Consider the following 24,749-nt stretch of genomic DNA (forward strand, 5'->3'; position numbering starts at 1 on the left):
TTGTTTTCTTGACATTTTAGGGCCATATCTTCAGCATATGGAAATTCCAAAGCTAGAGGTTGAATCAGAGCTGCAGCTGCTGGCTTTGCCACAGCCACAGCCACAGCCACGCAGGATCCAAACAACGTCTGCGACCCACACCACAGCTCACGGCAGCGCTGGATCCTGAACCCTTATAGATACTAGTCGGGTTCATTTCTGCTGAACCACAACAGGAACTCCTATATAATCCTTTTAATGTGCTGCTGAATTTAGTTTAGTGCTTTTTTTTTTTTTTTTTTTTTTTTTGGTCTGTCGCCTTTTTAGGGCCGCACCCTTGGCATATGGAGGTTCCCAGGCTAGGGGTCTAATCAGAGCTGTTGCTGGCAGCCTGCCCCAGAGCCACGGCAGTGTCAGATCTGAACCATATCTGTGACCTACACCACAGCTCATGGCAACGCCAGATCCTTAACCCACTGAGCAAGGCCAGGGATCGAACCTGCAACCTCATGATTCCTAGTTGGATTCGTTTCCACTTTGCCAAGATGGGAACTCTAGTTTGGTGCCATCTTGTTGAGAATTTCTCATCAATATTCATAAGGGATATTGTTTTGTATTTTTCATGTAGCATCTTTGACTGCCTAAGTATCAGGGTAATGCTGATTTCATAGAATGAGTTAGATAATGTCCCCTTCTCTTCATTTTGTTTTTTTTCTTCTGAGAATTGGTATTAATTTTCTGTGAGTGTTTGGTAGAATTCAGTAGTGAAGCCATTGGGTCCAGGGCTTTTCTTTGTCTGAAAGATTTTTGATTACTGACTCAGTCTCCTTATTACTTAGATTTTGTATTTCTTCATGATTTAGTCTTGGTAAGTTTTGTATTTCTAGGAATTTTAACATTTCATTTAGGTCATTCATTTTGTTGGTGTACAATTGTTCATAGTACTCTCTTATCCTTTTTTATCTAAGTAGAATTGGTAGTAATGTCCCCACTTTTCTTTGTTATTTTAATAAGTTGAGTCTTCTCTCTTTTCTTAGTCCATCTAGCTAAGTTTGTCAATTTTGTTGATCTTTTTGAAGAACCAGCTTTTGATTTCATTGATTTTTCTCTGTTGCCTTTCTATTCTGTATTTCATTTATCTCTGCTCTAATCTTTATTATTTTCTTCCTTCTGACAGGATTGAATTTAGTTTGTTCTTAAGCTGTAAAGTTAAACTGCTAACTTGGTATCTTTTTTTAAACGTAATGTAAATTTCTTCCTTAGCACTGCTTTTAAGTTTTGGTATATTGTATTTTCATTTTCATTTATCTCTAAGTATTTCTTTCTTTTTTTTTCTTTTCTTTTTTCTTTCTTTTTTTTTTTTTTTGTCCTTTTGTCTTTTTGCCATTTCTTGGGCCACTCCCGTGGCATATGGAGGTTCCCAGGCTAGGGGTCGAATAGGAGCTGTAGCCACCGGCCTACGCCAGGGCCACAGCAACGCGGGATCCGAGCCACGTCTGCGACCTACTCCACAGCTCACAGCAATGCCGGATCCTTAACCCACTGAGCAAGGGCAGGGATCGAACCCGCAACCTCATTATTTACAAATGTGTTGTTTAATTTTCCCAGTATCATAGATTTTCCAGTTTTCCTTCTGCTATTGTTTCCTAACTTTATCTCATTGTATTACACTTTGTATGGTACCTATCTATTGAGACTTCGTTTGTGGCCTAACATGTTGTCTATCCTGGAAAATGTCCCACGTGCACTTGAGAGGAACATATATTCTTTGTTGTTACATAGAGTGTTCTATATATGTTTATTGGTCTATCGTATTTTTTGTTGTTTTGTTTTGTTTTGTTAGGGCCACACCCGCATTTTATGAAGGTTCCCAGGCTAGGCGTCAAATCATACCTGTAGCTGCTGGCTTACGCCACAGCAATGTGGGATCTGAGCCACGTCTGAGACCTACACCACAGCTCGAGGCAACACCAGATCATTAACCCACTGAGTGAGGCCAGGGATCGAACCTGCATCCTCATGGATACTGGTCCAGTTCATTAACCGCTGAGCCATGACAGGAACTCCTATTTTATTGTTTAAATCCTTGATTTCTTTACTTATCTTCTAGTTGTTCTGTCCATTATTGTGAGTGGGGTGTTGACATCTCCAGGTATCATTGTGGAATTGTCTGTCTCTTCCTTCAAATCTGTCAGTTTTTGCTCCATGGTTTTTTTTTTTTTTTTTGGCTATACCTGTGGCATGTGGAAGTTCCCAGGCCAGGGATCAAACCCATGCCACAGCAGTTGCAGTGACAACACCAGATCTTTAACCCAATGTGCCACATGGGAATTCCATTTGTTCCATATATATATATATATATAACCACCATATATATATATATATATATATATATATATATATATATATTTTTTTTTTTTTTTTTTTTTTTTTTTTTGTCCTTTGTAGGGCTGCATCCATGGCATGTGGAGGTGCCCAGGCTAGGGGTCTAATCAGAGCTGTTGCTGCCGGCCTATGTCAGAGCCACAGCAACACCAGATCCAAGCTGCATCTGCAACCTACACAGCTCACAGCAATGCTGGACCCTTAACCCGCTGAGCAAGGTCAGGGATTGAACTTGCAACCTCACGGTTCCTAGTCGGATTCATTTCCACTGTGCCACAACAGGAACTCCATGCTCCATATATTTTGATGGGCTGTCGTTAGATGCATAAATGTTTCTAATTGTTAAATCTTCTTTCAGTATTTAACCTTTTATTAATGTATGCTGTCCTTCTTGGTCTCTTATAAGCTTTTAAAATTTAAGTGTATTTTTGTCTGATATTAGTGCAACCATCCCTGCTTTCTTTTAGTTGCTATTTGCATGGAATATATTTTTCCATTCTTTCACTTTCAGTCTATTTGTGAATCTCTTGTAGATAGCATATAGTTGGATCATGTATATTTATCCATTCTAAAATCTAGGTCTTTTGATTGTAGAATTTAATCCATTTACATTTAAAGTAATGACCGATAAGGAAGGATTGGCCATGCTGTTTGTTTTCAATATTTTTAGATTTTTTTAATCCCTTATTTCTTATGTTCCTGTAATTTTTTGTGTTAAATCAATTTTTGTAGTGAAATGTTTAAATTCCTTTCTCATTTCCTTTTGTGTATATGGTGTAGCTATTTTCTTTATGGTTACCATGGGGATTCCATTTAAGATCAGAAGTTATAATACTAATTGAAATTTGACCAGCTTAACTTCAGTAACTTACAAAAATTCTGCTCCTTGATAGCTCCATCCCCACCCTTTTCAGTTGTTGATGTCACAAAATTGCATCTTTATGTATTGTGTGCCGCAAAGTATAAGCTAATAATTCTTTTAAATGCATTAGTCTCTTAAATTATGTAGAAAACAACATCTGGAGATACAAACCAAAGTTGCAGTAATACTAGCTTTTAGGCTATTAGTTGTTGGGTTGTCGTTGTCGTCGTTGTTGTTTTGATGTATTAGTCTTTTAAATCCTGTAGAAAACAAAACATATATTTACAAACCATTGTTATAATACCAGCATTTGTAATTGCTCATGTATTTACCTTTATTAAGTTCTTTATTTCTCCATATGCCTTCAGATTAACACCTACTGTTCTTTCATTTCACGTTGCAGGATTCCCTTGAATATTTCTTACAGGGCAGGTCTGGTGGTTAGGAACTCCCTCAGCTTTTGTTTACCTGGGAATGTCTTAAATTCTCCCTCAATTTTGAAAGACAGTTGTACCAGATAGAGGATTCTTGGTTGACAGTTTTTTCTTTTAGTGCTTTGAATATATGTGCCTACTGCCTTCTGGCCTCCACAGTTTCTGATGAGAAATCTACTAAAAATCTCATTGATGATCTCTTGTGTGTGCTGAGTAGATTCTCTCTTGCTGCTTTCAAGATTCTCTTTGGGAGTTCCTGCTGTGGTTCAGTGGGTTAAGAGTCTGACTGCAGCAGCATGGGTCACTGCAGAGGCACAGGATCTATCCTGGCCTAGTACAGTGGGTTAAAGGATCTGGTGTAGGTAAAGCTTCAGCGTAGGTAATAGCTGTGGCTCAGATTCAGTCCCCATATGACCCAGGAACTTCCATATGCCTGGGGTGCAATCATTTAAAGAAAAAAAAAAGATTCTTTGTCAATCATTCTTTGATTATAAGGTGTCTCACTGTTTCTTGGAGTTCGTTATGCTTCCTGGGTGTTTATATTCATGCCTTTCATCAAATTTGGGAAGTTTTCAGCTGTTATTTCTTCAAACATTCTTTATTGCCCCTTTCCCTCTTCTCCTTCCCCAACTTAACACGATGCATATGTTGGTTTGCTTGATGGAGACACGCAGACCCCTTAGGCTCTGTTCACTTTTCTTCAGTCTTTTTTCTTTCTCTTCCTCAGCCTCATAATTTCCATTGTCATATCTTCAGATTCACTGATTCTTTAAAATTTAAGTTATTGTACTTTTCAGCTCCAGCATTTCTTTTTTAATTTCTTTTTAGGTTTTCTATCTCTTTATTCTTATTTCCATTTAGTTAATACTTTGATTTTTCAGGTTTCATTATATCTCCCTTTAGGTCTTTGAGCATCTTTTTTTTTTTTTTTCTTTTTCTTTCTTTCTTCCCCCTTTTCTTTCTTTTTTTCATTTTTGGCCACCCACACAGCATATATAAGTTTCTAAACCAGGGATCAGATCCACGCCAGGGCTGCAACCTACACCACGGCTGCAGCAACTCTGGCTAGCAATCAAACTGGCACCTCCACAGAGATGAGTCAGATCATTAACCCACTGCACCACAGTGGGAACTCCTCTTTGAGCATATTTGTTTTAAAGTTTTTAGTATATCTCTCAACAGGTCTTTTTCAGGGACAGTTTCTGTTGGTTTATTTTTTTCCTTTGAATTGGCCATACTTTCTTGCTTCTTTATATTTTGATTTTTTGTTAAAAATGAGACATTTGAGGAGTTCCCACTGTGGTGCAGTGGGATCCACAGTGTCTTGGGAGTGCTGGGATCCAGGTTCAATCCCTGGCCCGGCACAGTGGGTTAAGGATCTGGCATTGCCACAGTTGCAGCTTAGGTCGCAACTGTGGCTCACATCTGATCCCTGGCCTGGGAATTCCATATGCTGTGGGAAGGCCAAAAAATAATAATAATAATAATAAAAGAAGACTAGACATCTTATTCTAACAATGTGATAATTCTAGAAATCAGATTCTTCCCCTTTCTCCAGGTTTACTGTTTTTTGTTATTATTATATTTTAAAATTGTTGTCAGCTATCTCTGTACCAAAGGTCAGCCTAAGGTATAAACTTAAGGTCTTCTCAGGTTTTTTCTAAACTTTTCCCTGGGTGTGCATGGCTATTTTCAGAATTTTCCCATATGTGCATTTGTTTTTGAATGACCTACCTAGTCTTTGATGTCTGGCTCCCAAAAGAGATGAATAAGGCAAAATGAAAGAGGAGGAAGGGCACTACCCCTTTAATTCCCCTGAAAGTCACTTCAGCCAGAGGGGGAGGGGCTTACAACAATGAGAAGAGGTGCAACAGTAGTGGCTGCCTGTCTCTTTGTCTGTACTTTTGTAATCAAAAGCAGCAGTCGGTGATCACAGCACAGATTCCACATATTTGGAGGATAGAGTCCTTTTTGCTTACCCTGGTTCCAGCAAGCTGTGTGCCAGCTGCACCAAGAACAGGTGCACAGCTGCCTGTTCCCTACTGGAGGTAGGGGGTGGGTAGCTGCTTCTGTGCTCAGAACTGAAGTTGACTAAAATTAACCATAATTTACCATCCAAGTCTTCTCTTTGAAATTACAAGCCTTGAGTAGACTCCAGGGTTCCAAAATAGTTAGACAGATTCTGCCAGTGTAATTGTTGTCTAGGTGGAGAGACGGATTTCTGATGCAGAATTCTTTGTGGTACAGATTTAATTTATGTCTTTATTAGACTGAAGTTTCACTTCATTCCATATGTTTATATCCTACACTGGTTTTTCTATTGGGGTATTGTTTTATTTTTTGTTAGCTCTCTCTCTGTATATTTAGTTCTTTGTGTATATTACCCATATTTGTTTCACATTTTGTAGTTTATGTGTTAATCTTTCTTATGGTGGGTTTTGCCATGCATTAATATTTTATATTTATGTGTTTGAGTTTATCCATAGTATTTTACACAGTTATTTCAGTCAGTGGTTCAACATACACAAAAATGTGTTAAGTTTCTATAAGAGCAAATGAGAAATTGGTAACATTGGTTGCCTTTGGGTGGCTCCAGTTACCTCTATGGTTGTGGGGGTCTTCTTCTTCTCTTTTTTTTTTTCAAATCTTTACTAATATTAGAACAAAAAGAAGAAAAGCAAACCAAAACCTGCAGCACAACCAAGTAACAGTATCCCAGATTCCAATAAATCGGTTCCCACTCAAGAGGAGCAGTCTGCACCATCCTCAGAGAAAGGTGGTATTAATGGTTACCACGTCAACGGTGCCATCAATGACACTGAGTCAGTGGACTCACTCAGTGAAGGTATGGAGACACTTTCAGTAGATGCCAGAGAATTGGAGGATCCTGAGTCTGCCACACCTGATGTGCTGACTAGAACAGGTGAGTATATTTATTAACAGGTCTTTGAAAAGTTGCGTTCTATTGAAAAATACTGAGGCTTCCTGGTTGAGAAAGCAATCAATAAATGAAATCTGGATTAGTCTTTTACTTTTTGGTTTTCGTTACCTCTTGTGAAAGAGTCACATTTTGTAATTGTCAAAGGCTAAAAATATATAATTTTTATTCCATTGTCTCATATTTTAATTTTAGTGCAAATCAGCCTTGTGAAAATCTGACTGAAAATCTCAACACAGTGAGGAATATATATTCATAACTGTAATCTCAGAGCTTTCATTGAAAGTAGACTGTTTTTATAGTCCCACATTTGGTTTCTACTAAAGAATTAAGATTAGTGTTAATTGTAAATTCAGATTATCTTGTACATTTTGTTTGTTTCATTAACCATTTTGATGAGTGCTGGGAAGATATTAGAAGTATCTTTTTAAAAATAGGCTTCTTCAGTACTTGTTTATTAATCTATTTCCCTTTGTTGCTGCTGGCTTTGTAAATGTAATACCAATTTTAAAATTATGCTGTACTCTTGGAGTTCCTGTTGTGGCTCAGTGGGTTAAGAACCCAACGTTGTCTCTGTAAGGATGTGGGTTCAATCCCTGGCCCCAGCGGGTTAAGGAACCAGCATTGCCGAAAGCTGCATTATAGGTTGCAGATATGGCTTGGTATAGATTGCAGACATGGCTGGATCTAGTGTTGCTGTGGCTGTGGTATAAGCCAACAGCTGCAGCTCTGATTCGATGCCTAGCACTTCCATATGCTGCAGATGTGGCTGTAAAAAGAAAAAAATTCTGAAAAGAATTATGCTGTACTCTTCAAATCATGCTGTATTCCTCAGATGTTCTCTTATTGATTAGTATGCACATACAAAGAGAAAAATATGGCACCTACATTGATCTCAGACAAACCAAAGATAGTCAATGGCTTCCATTTCCTTCTGAGCTTGTTCTCTCGTTTCCTAACTCTTGCCCCCCCCTTTTTTTTTTCCTTAAAACTTTAAAAACTCTTCTTTCCCTTGGACAGTGTAAAAGTCTTTTCCTCAGCATAGCTTACAGATGCTGTCCAAAGTGATACTGACTCTGTTCACTTCCTGGGCCCAGAACTGCAAAGAAGTTTCCAAGGTTCAGCTAGCCTGTCTGGAAATGGGTTAACACAGAATCCTCCTCCTCTTCTTCAGTTAGGACATGGCTTAGAGCTAAGCCATCCACTATTCAAAGCCTCACCGATTCTGCTCTTTGATCTAGTCGGTCAGTTGATTTTGTTCACAACCTTTTAAGAGGTATCTTTTTGCTGCAAACATTTTTACCCTTTTTTTTTTTTTTTTTTTTGGTATGTACTTAAGATTGCTTGGTTGATTTACCCCTAAGTTGTGCTATAAAATACTGGCCTCTTTCTTTGACAGGATCCATGCTGGAGAATGGTGTCTCTGATTTTGAGTCCAAGTCTTTGACTATGCACTCCACTCAGAATTCTCAACAAAATAGGAATGCTGCTAAATCTCTCTCAAGATCTACCTTAGGACCTCCGTTTTCAAATCTAGGCTTGGAAGATGTTCCACTCTCTTCCACCAACAAAAAGCTAGGTAAGTCAGGGGGCAAATTATCACCTTGTTCTCATAGATGAGGTGTCACAAGGGCAGCAGGTAATACTTTTTCTGTTTTCTAGACAATGACTACCCAGGCTTTCCCTAATTTTGCGCACACAGTTGGAGTTGGAAAGTAGTTTAGATGCTGTATAGTCTTATTATAATAATAGGGATCCTTTTTGTGAATGAAAATCAGATTCTACTGCGAGGATGACTTTTCTGTAAACATTAGCCTGTTTCTTCTTTTCTTTCCTTTGGCCGCACTGTGGCATGTGGAAGTTCCCGGGCCAGAGATGGAACCCATGCCACAGCATCAACCAGAGCTGCTGCTTTGACAATGCCATATCCTGAACCCGCTGCAGCACAGGAGAACTCCATAAGCTGTTCCTTTTATTTGCTTTACTGCAATATTTCTGTGCTGTTACCTTCATTTTTATCTCCTGGTTGACGTAACGGTAAAAAGCTTTACATCTCTGACTTGACATTTTAAAGAAATATTTTAAACAAAGTCATTTTCTCTTAAGTGCTTAGCATTGACCATTGGTAGCCATTTGCTTTAAAAAGACAAAAAACAGAAAAACTATAATATTCATTTAAATAATCAGCCAAGAATTTAATAGATAGAGATAATAGCCCTTCTGATGATCATACATCTAAGCATGGCAGTCCACTCCACTGAACAAGTGAAACAGAGAAATGTAAAAGACACTTGTAACCCGTAGCTCTTTATTGAATTATTTATGCCACATGAGCTAAATTTAATTAGTGATGATCTCCTTTTTCATCTTTTAACATGGTGCTTTACTTGGTGCAGAAAGACAAGTCTGACACTATTTAGTCCAGCAAGAATAAAGGCACAGGACTTGAAAACTTTTAGGTAGATTTTTAAAGGAATCAAGTTGAGATGAGGAAGACTTTAAAAAATTGAAAATCTGTATCTTGGCAGATTATAAATTTGTTAGATCAGTTTTTCCAACTACCAGTTGTAATAACTTTGGCATTGGTAAATATTAGAAGAACTGTTAGAAACTGGTAAAAATGTGTTGGTTAGGTAAATGTATTTCATCTTTTTTCTACAAAGTTGGCTTACCCACATGTAGTGCTTTAGACTGTACTACTGTGAGAGAACTTTTTATCAATTTCACAATGTCTACATAGTGAATTATATTCTACTAAATCCTGTCATTTAGAGAGTTTTTAAAATTTGGTACCTACTCAAATAGTTGTTTGTTTGTTTGTTTTTAAGCCTTTTTCTCTCTCTGTTTCATTTCATTTTGGGTAGTTTCTAAAATTGCTATCTTCAAGTTTATTAATCTTTTTTTTAAAACAGTTTTTAATCCGTTGTCAATCTCATCCAGGGTATTTTTCATCTCAGACATTGTTCGTTCTTTTGGTTGTCTTTTGTTTTTTGTTTTTTTAAGCTCTAGAGGTTCTGTTGGAGTCTTTTTAAATACCTTCCCTGACTCTCCTTAACATGCGTATGCTTTCCTCTACCTTCTGAACATATGGTATCTGATTATATTGGCTGTTTAAATGTCCTTACCAAGTGATTCTACATCTGTGTCATTTCTGCACCTGTTTCTGTTAATTGATTTTTCTCTTCATTATGAGTCAGTCATATTTTTCTGCTTCTTTATACACCTACTAATTTTTTTAGTAGGTGCCAGGACGTGAATTTTGCTTCTGTATTTTCTTAAATATTCTTGTGATTTATTCTGGGATTATTATTTGGAAACAGTCTGAAGGCTGCTTTTTTTTTAAGCTTTGTTAGGTGGAACTAGAGCACCCTTTAGTCTAAAACTGAGGCAATACCCTTCATAAGTTCTCAACTTGGTACCCCGTTCTGGCTGGGTGAGCCCTGAGGATCATTCCACTTGCTCCTTTCCAGGGGTCTTTTCCCTGTTTCAGGTAGTTTCTGCACACCTATGCACTCACAATCCCCTGTAAATCTTTGTATTTCTTTTTTTTTTTTCATTTTTGTATAGTTTTCTTCTTTCCAGTATTCTACCCTGAGAATTCCAGCCACCTTGGCCTCCCTGAATTCTCAACTCTCTTCCCTCAATTCAGGGAGACTTCCAGGCCCAGTTTAGGATTTCTTCTCCTTGCATTGCAGCCTGGAAACTCTCTTATGGTGGTAAATTGGGATAATCATAGGCCTCACTCTTTTGTTTCTGTTTTCTTGGGCGGGTGAGGGGACAGTAGGAAGTACTACCTGTTTTTTATCATCTCAAAACCATTGTTTCATATACTTTGTATGTTAAGTTTTTAAGATAGGACAGTAACTCTGCTTCCTCTTACTCCATCTTTTTTTTTTTTTAATTTTAATTTTTTATTTTTTTGCTTTTTAGGGCAACACCCGGGGCATATGAAAGTTCTCAGCCTAGGGGTCGAATCAGAGCTGCAGCTGCCAGTCTACACCACAGCCACAGCAACTGAGGGATCCCAGCTGCGTTTGTGACCCACACCACAGCTCATGGCAACGCCAGATCCCTGACCCACTGAGCGAGGCCAGGGATCGAACCCTCATCCTCATGGATACTAGTCGGATTCGTTTCTGCTGTGCCACAATGGGAACTCCAACTCCATCTTATTATTTTTTTTAATCTATGGAAATATCCATTTTTTTGCTGAGGTGTGTGGTTGTTTAGGGAGCATTCTTAGTTCACATAACATTTGTTACATTATATGCTCAGGTGTTCAGATCCAACTTTCAAGTTACCTGTGCTCCTTTTTTTATTGTTGGGGTTTTTTGTTTTTCTTGTGGTTTTTTCCCCTAAGGCTCCAATATTGAAAAATCTGTGAAAGACCTCCAGCGCTGCACAGTGTCTCTTGCACGATATCGAGTTGTAGTTAAAGAAGAAATGGATGCTTCCATTAAGAAAATGAAACAAGCTTTTGCCGAACTGCAGAGCTGGTAAGTTAAATTACATTTGGTATCAGTAGCATAAAAACGATCATTTGTAAAAGTTGTTTAGCCATGCACCAAGTTCTTTAATTCCTGACTCTTAACTACTACTCTACTTATTGGAAAAGACCTAAAAATCCTATGCTCTCTTTCATCCTCCTTTCATCCTTTTAATGCTCCCCACCCTGGTGGTTCTTTTCTATGTCCTGTTATTAATCACTCATTTATTTTAATTTTGTGGGGTTTTGGGGTGGGTTGGTTGTTTGTTTTTGCTTTTTAGGGCTGCACCTGCAGCGTATGGAGATTCACAGGCTAGGGGTCAAATCGGAGCTACAGATGCCAACCTACACCACAGCCACAGTAACAGCAGATCTAGGCCATGTCTGCAACCTACACCACAGCTCACAGCAACACCCAATCCTTAACCCACTGATTGAGGCCAGGAATCAAACCCGTGACTTCATGGCTCCTAGTTGGATTCGTTTCTGCTGGGCCATGACGGGAACTCTAATTTTGTGTTTTTTTAAACTATGTTCTAAAAATAATCATATCTTAAAGTATATTTATATGTGTTCTGTAGGAGAAATATATTTAATAGTTAAAGAGTTTTGAAAATACTTAAAATTTTCTAACTACTGAACATTTTACTGTCTTTTCAATGCTAATGTGCCTTGTGAATTTATAAGAGGGGTCTATACTATGCTATTTCTCAAATGTATTTGATTATAGACTCTTTGGGAGGAGAAATATGTTCTGATTTTTTTCTAGAACACTGAAGCTATTTTAACTATTAGATATTAAAGTGGTAACTAATTTTTAAACCATAACTCCTTTCTGGAATTTACTTGCATTTTATAAGGGACTTTTTTGAAAATGAAAAAGACCTAAAGACCAAATTAAATAAAAAGATGGGAAGACAAGCATCTGGGTTGATCTTTGGGGTTTTAAGACTGTCCGTTCTGCTTATTTATGAGACTTACAGGATCTGAAATGTGAGAGGAAGTTTTCGTGAGTGGAGAGAACCTACACCACTCTTCCTCCCAACCATCCATCTGTTTTCTTGCTTGTCTGTGGCTGTGCCCTCAGGTCATGTTCCTCTGTTCACACACTTCATCTGGTCACTTCGTGCCACGGGAGACAGAGGGAGAGGGAGTATGGGCAGCCTCCGCCCTTCTGTTCCATGGAATTGAAGAGGGAGTGAATTAACGCAGATGTAGAGTAACGCTTCCCCCCAAATCACTGACCCCTGCTTTTATCATTTGCAAAGTACTTTTAGGATCGATAATTCATGTACTAATCTACCCATGCTTTGTCCTGAGGCCCAAGTTTCCCCTTCAGGTTTTGGAGCTAGAATATAATGCCATTTCTTCTGTTTTTCTTATACATTTTTGCTCCAGCCAAATTCCTCATCTCAAAACTTAATGTTCACATTTTCTCTTCCATATGCTAGTTAATGCCATTTTTCCAGCCTGTATATGCTCTCTTGTATTTTTGTATTTATCTAAATCCAGCCGATTCTCCCAGACTCACCTTAAATACGTTCTGACTTCCTGTGGAAATTTATCTAGGTAACCGATTTCTTTCTGACCCTCTGGGAGGAAGCACAGTGCCCTTTGCCTGGATTATTGTCATATCCAATATTACTGGTTGAAGAAAAGAACAAAGAGCTAAGAGCAGGACACCACAACTTTGCCTTGAGAAGCCTCTGGTCTCCATGGTTGTTTAGCTGACTGAGTACTTAGCCACAGGCTCCGATTCCGTTCAGAACCAGCCTGAACCAGGAAACAGTTCCGGGAGAGAGATTTGTGAGTTTTGTTGACTTGGAACCCAGCCAGGGGGAGCCTCCTTTAATAAATGACAAATGGAATGGTTTCCTGCCTAGAAACTGTGTATTTAGGATTGATCAGTAGGCGTAGCAACCAGGTCAATTTAACTTCAGGAAAGAGAGATTACCTGCCTTTTCCTGCTGGGGTAAAGCCCTTCTCTCTGGCTGATTGGGTTTTTAAACTGCCTTATTTCAATGCCCCTTGTAGTTGCTACTTTAGGTCATAATTGGCAGGTAAGCTAACTCTGTTTGGCACTAAACCAGAGCTTGGAGTTAATGTCACTTAGGAAGCCATTTTTTGTGTTGGTTATAGTATAAAAGAAAATGAAAGGATTCTAACAAATTTGCAACAGTAAGGTTACATTACACCTGACAGGTGCACTAGGGAGATTATATATGGATAACTGCTCTCACGTTGAGGCCAAATGAAAACTGAACTGGAAAGGTGAAAATCAGGCTTTCCGGGAGGTAAAATGTAAAATCTGTTCGTATTGCTGATCCAGCAATAATCATCTCTAGACCCAAGTTTATTTTTCTTGTTAATTAATAAAATTTGTCTGGCACACCGTTGGAGCTCCTAGTTGACTTAAGTTTAAGGGTGTTAAGGAACAGGATCTGAAGTGAAACATGAGCTGGAGCACATAAACTATTTTGGACGTCTGTCGTTTGTCTTTATACATGTCGGAGAAAAATGCCCACAAGATACACAGTTAGCCTGCCTTTTTTTTTTTTTTTTTTTTTTTGTCTTTTTAGGGCCACACCCGTGGCATATGTAGGCCTACACCACAGCTACAGCCACAAGGGAATCCAAGCCATGTCTGTGACCTACATCACAGCTCATGGCCACACTGGATCCTTAACCCACTGAGCAAGCTCAGGAGTGAAACCCCAATTCTCATGGATGCTAGTCGGGTTCGCTGACTACTGAGTCATGATGAGAACTCCTCAGCCTAAACTTTTTTTTTTTTTGCTCTTTTAGAGCCACACGGCATATGTAGGTTCCCAGGCCAGGGGTCAAATTGGAGCTACAGCTGCTGGCGTACGCCACAGCCACAGCCATGCAGAATCCAAGCCGTGTCTGAGACCTGCACCACAGCTCAGACCTACACCACAGCTCACGGCAGCAGTGGATACTTAACCCACTGAGAGAGACCAGGGATCGAACCCACAGCCTCATGGTTCCTAGTTGGGTTTGTTTCTATTGTGCCACTATGGAAACTCCTCAGCCTGCATTTTAAATAAAATTTCTGTTTTACTGAAAATCAAAAGGTAATTATTAAAAGGAGAAAATGGGTAAGAAATTTGAGATTCTACAATATATAATGTCAATGTAAGTCTGTGCTTAAGACTAAAATTTTTACTGGTGATGCCTTATTCACCTTCAAAAAGTTACTTCCTTTTGAGCTTCTCTTTTGTTCGTCTGTTAAACTACCACTAGTCTTAGCAAAGGGATCTTTGTTAAGATCCCTTTAATATAAAGTCCATCTATAAAGATGCTAAAAATTTAGAAATCATTTCATGAACAAAAACAATTTCAAAAATACCTAAAACACGGAGTTCCCATCGTGGCGCAGTGGTTAACGAATCTGACTAGGAGCCATGAGGTTGCGGGTTCGGTCCCTGCCCTTGCTCAGTGGGTTAATGATCCGGCGTTGCTGTGGCTCTGGTGTAGGCTGGCGGCTACAGCTCCGATTTGACCCCTAGCCTGGGAACCTCCATATGCCGCAGGAGCGGCCCAAAGAAATAGCAAAAAGACCAATAAATAAATAAATAAATAAATAAATAAATAAATAAAATAAAAAGATGATGTTGAAAAAAAATACCTAAAACACATAGAAATGAAGGAATGGGCTACTGCAATGATGTGTTATCCAAAAGGGTACATTGCACTCAGGAGTTTTAAAATTATTCTTCCTTTTTTGCATAGTACATTGATAGCATATTTCTACTAGTACTTGCCTCCATGATTCTTGATGTTCTTGATTTAGAATTCTAATTCTTTAACCATTTGTGAAAATAACTAATTACCAAGATTACTTTACAGTACCAAACATGTTCAACCATATTGTCTGGCTTATGCATCTGGATCTCCGTCCTGTGAAGTAGAAATTTTTAATTTTGCTTTACTGTTAAAGTGAATTTGAGTCTTAGGCTAATTAAGCCATTTGCCTAACCTGATATCATAAGTTGCAGACTCAATATCTGAGTCTACGTATTCTGACTCCCAGTAAACTGTGATCTTCATCAAACCCATCATAGATGGCTCACTTCCCCACTAAGCGTTGAGAAGAAGGATGGAGACTCTTGATACATATCAATACATTGTTTCCTCCTCAGCATAAGGGCGGTGTACAGAGAAACCCCTCTATAGGAGAATTTAGGGACTAAGGAATTCAGATGTTATGGAATAGAGTTAGTATGGGGATCACCAGGATTTTGATTGAGCCTATGAAAACCTTTAAAAGTATTTTAGTTCAATAAGATAGAACTATAAGAAGGAATATTCGGGAGTTCCCGTCATGGTTCAGGGGAAACGAATCCGACTAAGAAACATGAGGTTGTGCCGCAGGTGCTGCCCTAAAAAGACAAAAGGTAAATAAATAAATAAATAAATAAATAAAGGAACATTCCATCCAGATATTCAGTGTTCTTTTTATTTTGTAATTCAGAAGGGCCTGAATCATTCTTTTTTTCTTTTCTTTTCTATTTTTTTGTGTTTTGTCCTTTTTAGGGCCACATCTGTGGCATATGGAGGTTCCCAGGCTAGGGGTCTAATCGGAGCTGTTGCTGCCACCCTACGCCAGAGCCACAACACAGGATCCAAGCCACGTCTGCAACCTCCAACACAGCTCATGGCAATGCCAGATCCTTAAGCCCCTGCGTGAGGCCAGGGATCAACCTGAAACCTCATGGTTCCTAGTCAGATTCATCTCCACTGCACCACCATGGGAACTCCTAAATCATTCTTTTTAAGTCACAATTTGGAGTGATGTGTCAGTCAGATATTCTTCAGGTCAGTTCTATCTATTTAACTGAAGTATAGTGATTTACAGTGTTGTATTAGTTTCTGGTGTACAGCAAAGGGATTTAGTTATGTATATATATATTCTTTTCAGATTATTTTCCATATGTTTGTTATAGGATATTGAATATAGTTCCCTGTGCTTATAGAGTAGGACATTGTAGGACATTGTTGTTGATCTATTTTATATATAGTAGTTTGAATCTGCTAATCTCAAACTCCTAATTTATTCCTCCCCTACCCTCTTTCCCCTTTGATAACCAAAAGTTTGTTTTCTATGTCTGTGAGTCTGTTTCTGTTTTGTAAATAAATTCATTTGTATGATATTTTAGATTTCCACATAAAAGTGATGACATATTTGTTTCTCTCTATCTCACTTCACTCAGTATGATAATCTCTGAGTCCATTCATGTTGCTGCAAATGGCGTTATTTCATTCTTTTTTATGGATGAGTAATATTCCATTGTATATATGCACCATATCTTCTTTTTCCATTCATCTATTGATGGACATTTAGGTTGCTTCCATGTCTTGGCTATTGTAAATAATGCTGCTTTGAACATTGCAGTGCATGTATCTTTTTGAAACAGATTTTTCTCCAGATATATGCCAGGAGTGGGATTGCTAGATCATATCACAACTCTAATTTTAGTTTTTTAAGGCACCACCATACTCTTTTTCCGTAGTGGCTGCACCAGTTTACATTCCCATTCAGGTCAGATCTTTGTTGTGAAGATAAGAGGAATGTTACTGTGGAAGGGATCAATTAGAAAAGACTTCTTGGGAGTTCCCATCGTGGCACAGCGGAAACAAATCCGACTAGTATCCAGGAGGCTGCAGGTTCGATCCCTAGCCTCACTCAGTAGGTTAAGGATCTGGTGTTGCCGTGAGCTGTGGTGTAGTTGCAGACTCGGCTTGGATCCTGTGTTGCTGTGGCCCTGGCATAGGCTGGTGGCTACAGCTCCGATTAGACCCCTAGCCTGGGAACCTCCATATGCCGCGGGAGCAGCCCAAGAAATGCCAAAAAGACAAAAAAAAAAAAAAAAAAAAGAATGTCTAGACAGTGGATCTGAAATGTATAATGATTTACCAGAGTAATGTGAGGCTGTTTTATTTGTTGTACTAAATAAGCATTCAGCTGAGACTGAGAAATCAAGATGAGGACAGAAATGAAAATAATTGCTGCTTCTGTTTAATGAGATATTATTGTATGTCAGAAGCTTTTGTGTACAATATCTCTAATTTATATAGTAATATCATTTATGATATTTATTTTTTTGTCTTTTGTCTTTTTAGGGCCATACCCATGACACACGGAGGTTCCCAGGCTAGGGGTCAAATTGGAGCTGCAGCTGCCGGCCTTCACCACAGCCACAGCAATGTGGGATCTGAGCCACATCTGTGACCTACACCACAGCTCACAGCAATGCCGGAGCCTTAACCCACTGAGCGAGGCCAGAGATTGAACCCACAATCTCATGGTTACTAGTCGAGTTCATTTCCACTGCGCCACAACAGGAACTCCTAGTACTCATTTTAGATGAGAAAAGATGGGCACTGAAAAAGATAATTTGACTAACGTCATAGTTGGCATTAAGTGACGCTTTTCCACTATACCATGCTTCCTTTTTTATGTCTTATCAGTTATCTCTGCCTTTATTTTTTAATCTTCACCTTCCTAGTCCACACATGACTCCCTTTAGACATTGCTGTAGAAGGCCCAGGCTTAATAAGACCTGATGTCTTTCTAAACAGAGTCCCAGCAATATTTAGCAGAATTTTATTAGCAGTTTCAGAAGCCAGTGTATCAGATACTCGTCATGGTGTATTTCCATTCAGGAAAGCTGTGACTGAACAGTCGCAGGCTTATTTAGTGCCCTCGGGTACTGGAGCCGGCAAGTGGCACTCTGAATGAGCCTCTCAGCACTCTCTGAGGGGACTCACTGCTTGTAGTTATGGATCTAACAACTATTACCTCACACCACAGGTACTTTTGAAATGCTTGGCCACAGATCCATACCAGGACTACTGTATAGCTTAGAAACCAATGGAAAACTTTAGCTTAAGTTTCTTCATTGTCAGAAAGTTGTATTATAGTAAATTACTACTTTCGATTTTAAAAAATGTTTCTGCCATTTATCTTATGCTTAGCTTGCTTTCCACTTTTGAACTCTTCTCAGCTTCTCTATTTTGTGATGCACATATGTCTCCAACTTGTTATTATGAAAACTTTCAAAATACACAGAGGAATAGTGCAGTGATCATAGTACAGGGATCATTGTATTTGCTGTGTGTGTGTTGCTGGAACCATTTGGAAGTTTCCACATCAGGACACGTCATCCCTAAATGCTTGAGCATTACTTATCTAAAATACAGTCATTCTTCTACACATTGTACATACATTATGAGATGTACTTTCAGTAAGAAAGTTCTGTTGTTTTGTGTTGATCTCAGCCTGTCTTGAATGATGCTGTCAGCTAGGAATGCCTGGGAGCACTCACCTGGGTCCTGCGCTCCTTGTGGCAAGCCCCCCATCTCCCAAGAGCCAGTGTTGTGGCTGGACTGGCCCTTGTTCTTATGATTGCTAAATGTACCTCAGCAACAACCAACAGGAAACTGGGAAAAAAATTATTACTTGCAAGTCTTGGAGGATACCTGGCAGGCCTGGAACCACACAGCAAAGGGTGCTTAAGGAGAACACAGACCTGAGGTCATGCCTTTATTGGGGTAGAGGGTGGTGTGCCTGAGGTTTTGTGGGTTCATTCTTTGTTAGTGAATTTAAAACGTAGGAGCGGCGAGTTCCTGCTGTGGCACAGTGGGCTAAGGATCCACCGTTGTCTCTGAGACAGCGTGGGTTCAGTCCCAGGCCTAGTGCAGTGGCTTAAAGATCCAGCATTGCCACAGCTATGACGTAAGTCACAGCTGTGATTTGGATTCCATCCCTGGTCCAGGAACTTCCATGTGCCCCAAGTGTGGCCGAAAAAGAAAAAAAAAAATAGTCTCTTGGGATAGACCATGATGGAAGATAATATAAGAAAGGGAATGTATACATACATATATACATACATATATATATATATGACTGGGTCACTTTGCTGTACAGCAGAAATTGGCACGGCATTGTAAATCAACTATAATTTAAAAAGAAAAAATTGAAAGATCTGGGCGTTGGAGTTCCTGTCCTGGCTCAGTGGTTAACGAATCCAACTATGAACCATGAGGTTGCGGGTTTGATCCCTGGCCTTGCTTGGTGGGTTAAGGATCCAGTGTTGCCATGAGCTGTGGTGTGGGTCACACATGTGGCTCAGATCCTGCGTTGCTGTGCGGCTACAGCTCCGATGAGACCCCTAGCCTGGGAACCTCCGTATGCCACGGGAGAAGCCCTAAAAAAGGCAAAAAGATGAAAAAAAAAAAAAAAAAAAGACCTGGGTGTGGATCTCAGCTCTGCCTCATGGAAGCTGTGGTTTAGGGCATGTCCCTTGCCACCTAAGCCTCGGTGCCCTTATTTGTAAAGTGGAACATGATAATATTGACTTGAAGTTTACATTAAAAATTACGTGTAGGAGTTCCCACCGTGGTGCAACAGGATCGGCAGTGTCTTGGGAAGACTGGGACGCAGGTTTGATCCCTAGCCTGGCACAGTGGGTTAAGGATCTGGTGTCGCCACAGCTGTGGCTTAGGGTTGCCTCCATGGCTTGGATCTGATAACTGGCCTGGGAACTCCATATGCTCTGGGGCAGCCAAAAAGGGAACAAATAAATAATTTTTTTTAAATGGCATGTAAAATCCTAAAAAATTTTTTTTAAAATTTTAAAAACATAAGAGCAAAAATTAACATGTAAGAAGGAAAAGCAGGGTCACTCAAGTGGTCAGTTATCTAGGTTGCCCAGGACTTTCTAAAAAAGGAACTTAACACGTGGGGTGGCCTGGCTGTTTAACTAGTTGTGTAGCTGGTGTCTATTTATTTGAGATTAATACCTTTGAAATGCATGGTGGCAACCAAAAGGTAATTGTCAGGTACTTACACTACATATATTTCAACATTTATTCATTTTCGTATTTTAAAGACTTGTAAAAAATTTAATGAAAAATTACAAAACTTCATCAGGCTTTTCTCTGAGAAACTATCCCAACAGTTAGCCAATAGATTCCTCTGTTTAATGCTCAGCTGACATCACAGGATCTCTCAGTAGATGTTATCGATAGATGGTAACATGACAAACAACAAAAAGAAGTAGAGGTGCTGACTGCTTTTCAGTGTTTTTGGCATGAAAATATAAACTAGTTTTTAATTGGAGTGCCCATATGGTTGTCCACACACTGTCTATGAATTGCTTATCATCACCAGTGAGTTATTCAAGAGACAAGATTTATGTAAATGAGTGCTAGTCCTTCTTACAGGGGAAAAGTGCCATCACAAGGTACTAGCTCCAACTGCTGCAAGGAAGTCTGTGATGGTGCAGGACTTTGTTTCCTTGTTGTAAGTGTCATGTGACATTCTGCATTTTCATACAGTCTTTTCAAAGACTGTAAGCAGCAAAAAGCTTTCTTGTTTGCTTGAAGTCTTTTAATAAATATTTTACAAGCTTTGTCAGAGACAGATTTGTCATCTATCTGGTGGACAGTGTCTGCATCTTAAGGTGATTCAGCGGCAGAAGAGAGGTAATGCTGAACTCGAGGCCTGGCAGCTCCTGTCTCAGATGTGCTTTTGTTTTGCCTTTTAGGTATTCCAAATGCTGCTAGAGTTCTTGGAGCAAAATATTGGCCAAGGTTTGGGAAATGCTTTCTTAGCGAAGTATTGCTACCCCACAATAGTTATATCTTCTCTCTAATCTGGTGCTTTGGAATTAATATGCCAACCAAATTTGTTTCGTTACGAGTCTGTGTATTAACACCATGCATAACGATTATCAAAACTATGTTCTCCAGCACTTCACTATAAAGGATTTTGCTCCTTGAGGAAATGTCCCTGCCTCTTATGTATATCTCACCCCGTAGTCTCCACATTAACTACTTTGTGCTAACGTAACTAGATATTGAGTTAAATTGAATTACGTGTGTGTGTGTGTGCGTGTGTCTGTATATATGATTAGTTTTACAACCAGAAACAAGAGTAGAACTTTTATTAACCCTGTAGTTATATTCCCATTCAAAAGGAGAAAGCAGAATGAGTTCAGATTTGAAGAGAGTTACATTTCATGTTTGTACAGGTATTAAAATTTTAGTGTGGGTGTTTGGGGGGGGCTGCACTTTGCCACCAGTAAGCAAAACTGATAGGGGAAGGAAAATTATTGACATCCAAAGGTTGAATACAGGGCAACCTGTTATCTCTTTTATGTTCATTGAAGGTGGTGGGCTCTTTTTTAAGGACGTAGAAAAGCTTTCTTTCCCATGCTTATAAATCATTTACATTTGCAGTGGAGAAAATTCTAACCGCCCATTTAGTGTTCTTTTTCTATGAAAAGCTTTCCAGAAACCTTTGTTTCCATCTTTTCTGGATTACTATTAAACGTTTACCCAAAACCAGCACAGTATATATATGTCTTAACTACTCTGCATTCTCACGTGCCATTGAACTTAGTATAACTGTGGTAAAATGTTGAAGATCTGCAAATCCTAGTTGTGGATAAATTGATCATGCCCCGGAATGGGTATTGCCTGGTAAAAATTCATTAGAAGCAAAGCTATCTGATTTTATAGACCAAAACTCAAAATAAATATGTGAGCACATATGTAGAAATACATAATTTCCACAGGAACTTCTGCTTTAGCGCCACTCCCCAAGAAAGGTTTTGTAGCTTGTTACTGCCACCTACTGGTTCTAAGCTCTTAGATGTCTCGCTACTGGTTTACTGTGATATGTAGAAATGAAAAGGAATTAGGTTTCTTTACTGGAATCTTTTAAAATAGTCTTTGCTGAGGGTGAGAGAGAATTTTCTTGTGGTGTATACAGTGTTTATTTTGTATCCTTTTAGTGAACAGACTTATAAGTCCTTGTCCACTATTAACAATGTGCCATTTTTCTGTTTGAGTTTCTGATCAAAGCTTTTTTCCCTTTGTCATCTCTTCCTAGTTTAATGGATCGCGAAGTAGCATTGCTGGCCGAAATGGACAAAGTGAAAGCTGAAGCAAGTAAGACTGATCTTTATTAAAGCTATTACCAGTAAATAAGTACCTGCCTCTCAACCCCCATAGCAGAAGCTCAATATAAATGCCACAATAATAGTTTATATATTGGAGATCCCATTGTGGCTCAGCGGAAATGAATCCCACTAGAATCCATGAGGACACAGGTTCGATCCCTGGCCTCGCTCAGTGGGTTAAGGATCTGGTGTTGCCGTGAGCTGTGGTATATAGGTCACAGAGGAGCTCAGATCTGGCATTGTTGTGGCTGTGGCATAGCTCCTATCCCCCTAGCCTAGGAACCTCCATATGCCACAGGTGTGGCCCTAAAGGGACCAAAAAAAAAAAAGAAAGGAAAAAGAAAGAGTTTATAAATTCAAACAATCTTGAGCAGTTGTACTGTACTGGCATATGAATCCTTTCAGGTGAAACAACAAGAGCCTGTTTTTCAATATTTCCAAATTTTTATATTTTGAATATAACTTTATAAGAGCCTATTTTTCAGTATTTCCAAATTTTAATATTTTGAATATAGAATCAGTGTTTAAGAGACTACATCATGGCATCTTCCACCAACATAGGGAAGTAAAGTATCTTGCAGGTGCCTGGGTTTTATTTTGTTTTTTCCTCCAGTAATGGAACAATTTCATTGGGTCTTTTTCTACTTGGGGGAAAAAAACCTTTGGCATAATCAGAGGAGATTTCACCAGATTGCCTACAATTAGTATATACATTCCTGTCGTTACCTCTCTTGGAACTGTGTTTTCTCGGTTTGCAGAAACTTCATTCAGTATCTGTTATTGGGTAGGGAGAAAGTCAATTAACTGAGGATTCAGGAGACCCATGACTAGGGTTCTTTGAAAGCATACTAAAATAGATTCTGGGGGAATAGTCTAACTGAGATCATTTGTGGTGTTTTATACGGAAGAATCAAGGATCGGTTTTTTTGGTCGTTTCAGCTAAAAGGGTTAGGTTAAAGATAGACACCTATATGAAAGAAGGAAATGTCAACTGTACCTCGTGCAATGGCATTGATTTGAGGCTTTTCAACAGTTTTTACTTTCATGCATTGAATGCCAGATTCGTAAGGAGGGAAATTGTTTCTTTTAACCTGCTCTCGAGCTGGTGAGAATGTAAATAGGTTGAGACGATGACTTACAATTAAATCATTTGTGTCTGTGGTCACGGGCCAGAGGAGGCAGCTTTGAAGCTGAGTTCAGTTTTGATCCATTTTAATTAATTATTGAATACATAGCAAAGGTGCTAACCACTGTTTTTCAGAGGTGAGATTTCATTTAAATTGAAATTTCTTTCTTTTTTTTCCTGAAATTTCTTTTGTTCTTTTTTTTTTTTTTTTTTTTTTTTTTTTGGCCACAGTGTCCAGTGGCTTGATGTGGAATCTCAGTTCCCAGACCAGGGATTGAACCCTGGGCTGCAGCGATGAAAGCACTGAATCCCAACCACTAGGCCACCAGGAACTCCCCTATCCTGAAATTTCTAGTGAGCGCTTCAGTCCATTCTTATACCTATGTGTTCTCTCTCTCCTTCTCCCCTTTTTCTTTTTTATGGCTACACATGTGGCATATGGAAGTTCCCTGGTCCAGGGATTGAATATTAGCCGCAGCTGCAACGTGCTCAGTGGCTGTGGCAACGCCGGATCCTTTAACCCACTGCGCCAGGCGAGGGATCAAACCTGCACCTCCTCAGAGAGCCAAGGCACTGCACTCAGATTCTTAAGCGACCATGCCATGGCAGGAATTCTGTGTTCTCTTTTTGAAGGTGAAGTTTCAGAGAAAAATAAAATCAGTAAGAAGATAGACTCCTTAATAGTGAGAAAAAGGTGCTTTTTAAAATACTTCTCTTATGGAAAATTTTGAACACAGCCCAAATAGAGAGGCTAATATAATTAGCCCCCAGCATCCAGCTTCAAACAATTACCAATTCTAACCTTAATCAAATTCAGAGCTACGGAGTTTTACTTACATTCATCAATTTTATATCAGTATCTCCTTTCTCCCATGCTAAATATCCTAGCTCTCAATCACATTAATGCAATTACTCGTTTATCAACTGTATCAAGAAAGTGTTTCTTTTTTACGCATTCTGTCTTTACTAATTATATGTTCATAGCACTTCAGAGTTTAGAGTTTTTCACCCTCTTTCATACACGATCTTAACATCAATCTTATGGGAGTTAGGTTTTCCGATTTTATTATTTTCATTTCATAAAGGAAGAAACTAGTGCCTTGGGAAAATGTGGTTTGTCCAGAGTCATATAAGGTCCTCAGAGTTACCAGATATGTATAGAAATCTTTACTCAATGCATTTTCTCTAACTTGAGATTATAATTTTATTTTAGAATCCTAGAATGCTGGAGCTGAGAGAAAGTGACTTTGATACAAAGAGCATATAGGTTTAATCTTGGGAGTCAGACCAGCAGATCATTTGTATTTGTTGGGCCTTTGTGTAGGGAAACTTTATGTGTCTGTTCCTAACTTACTGGGAAAGTGCACCCTTATCAATGAACCTGCCTTGGGTACGGGCAGCCCATGGTAGCATATATGTGGCAGTGAGGCCGAGTGAACTTGCCAGGCATTCAGCTCTCTGAAACACTTGATGTAGCTCTTTGAAAAATCTGGGGTTTTTTTCTAACATAATTTTGGCTAATTCCTCGGTAGGTTACAGGATTCTATA

At 39.1% G+C, this 24,749-nt stretch overlaps 1 protein-coding gene across 2 annotated transcripts in view; it reads left to right on the forward strand.

Moving 5' to 3' along the window:
- The window catches only part of SPATS2 (spermatogenesis associated serine rich 2), a 137,318-nt gene that overhangs the window by 103,370 nt on the left and 9,199 nt on the right, over window positions 1-24,749 (forward strand). For both annotated transcript variants that reach the window (XM_021091602.1, XM_013988258.2), the window contains exons 6-9: window positions 6,322-6,583; window positions 7,998-8,177; window positions 10,959-11,094; window positions 22,006-22,064. In XM_021091602.1, coding sequence (XP_020947261.1) covers window positions 6,322-6,583; window positions 7,998-8,177; window positions 10,959-11,094; window positions 22,006-22,064 — 637 coding nt within the window. The remainder of the gene's footprint in view (window positions 1-6,321; window positions 6,584-7,997; window positions 8,178-10,958; window positions 11,095-22,005; window positions 22,065-24,749) is intronic.

This window comes from Sus scrofa, chromosome 5 (genome assembly GCF_000003025.6).
Source record: "Sus scrofa isolate TJ Tabasco breed Duroc chromosome 5, Sscrofa11.1, whole genome shotgun sequence".
NCBI lineage: Eukaryota > Metazoa > Chordata > Mammalia > Artiodactyla > Suidae > Sus > Sus scrofa.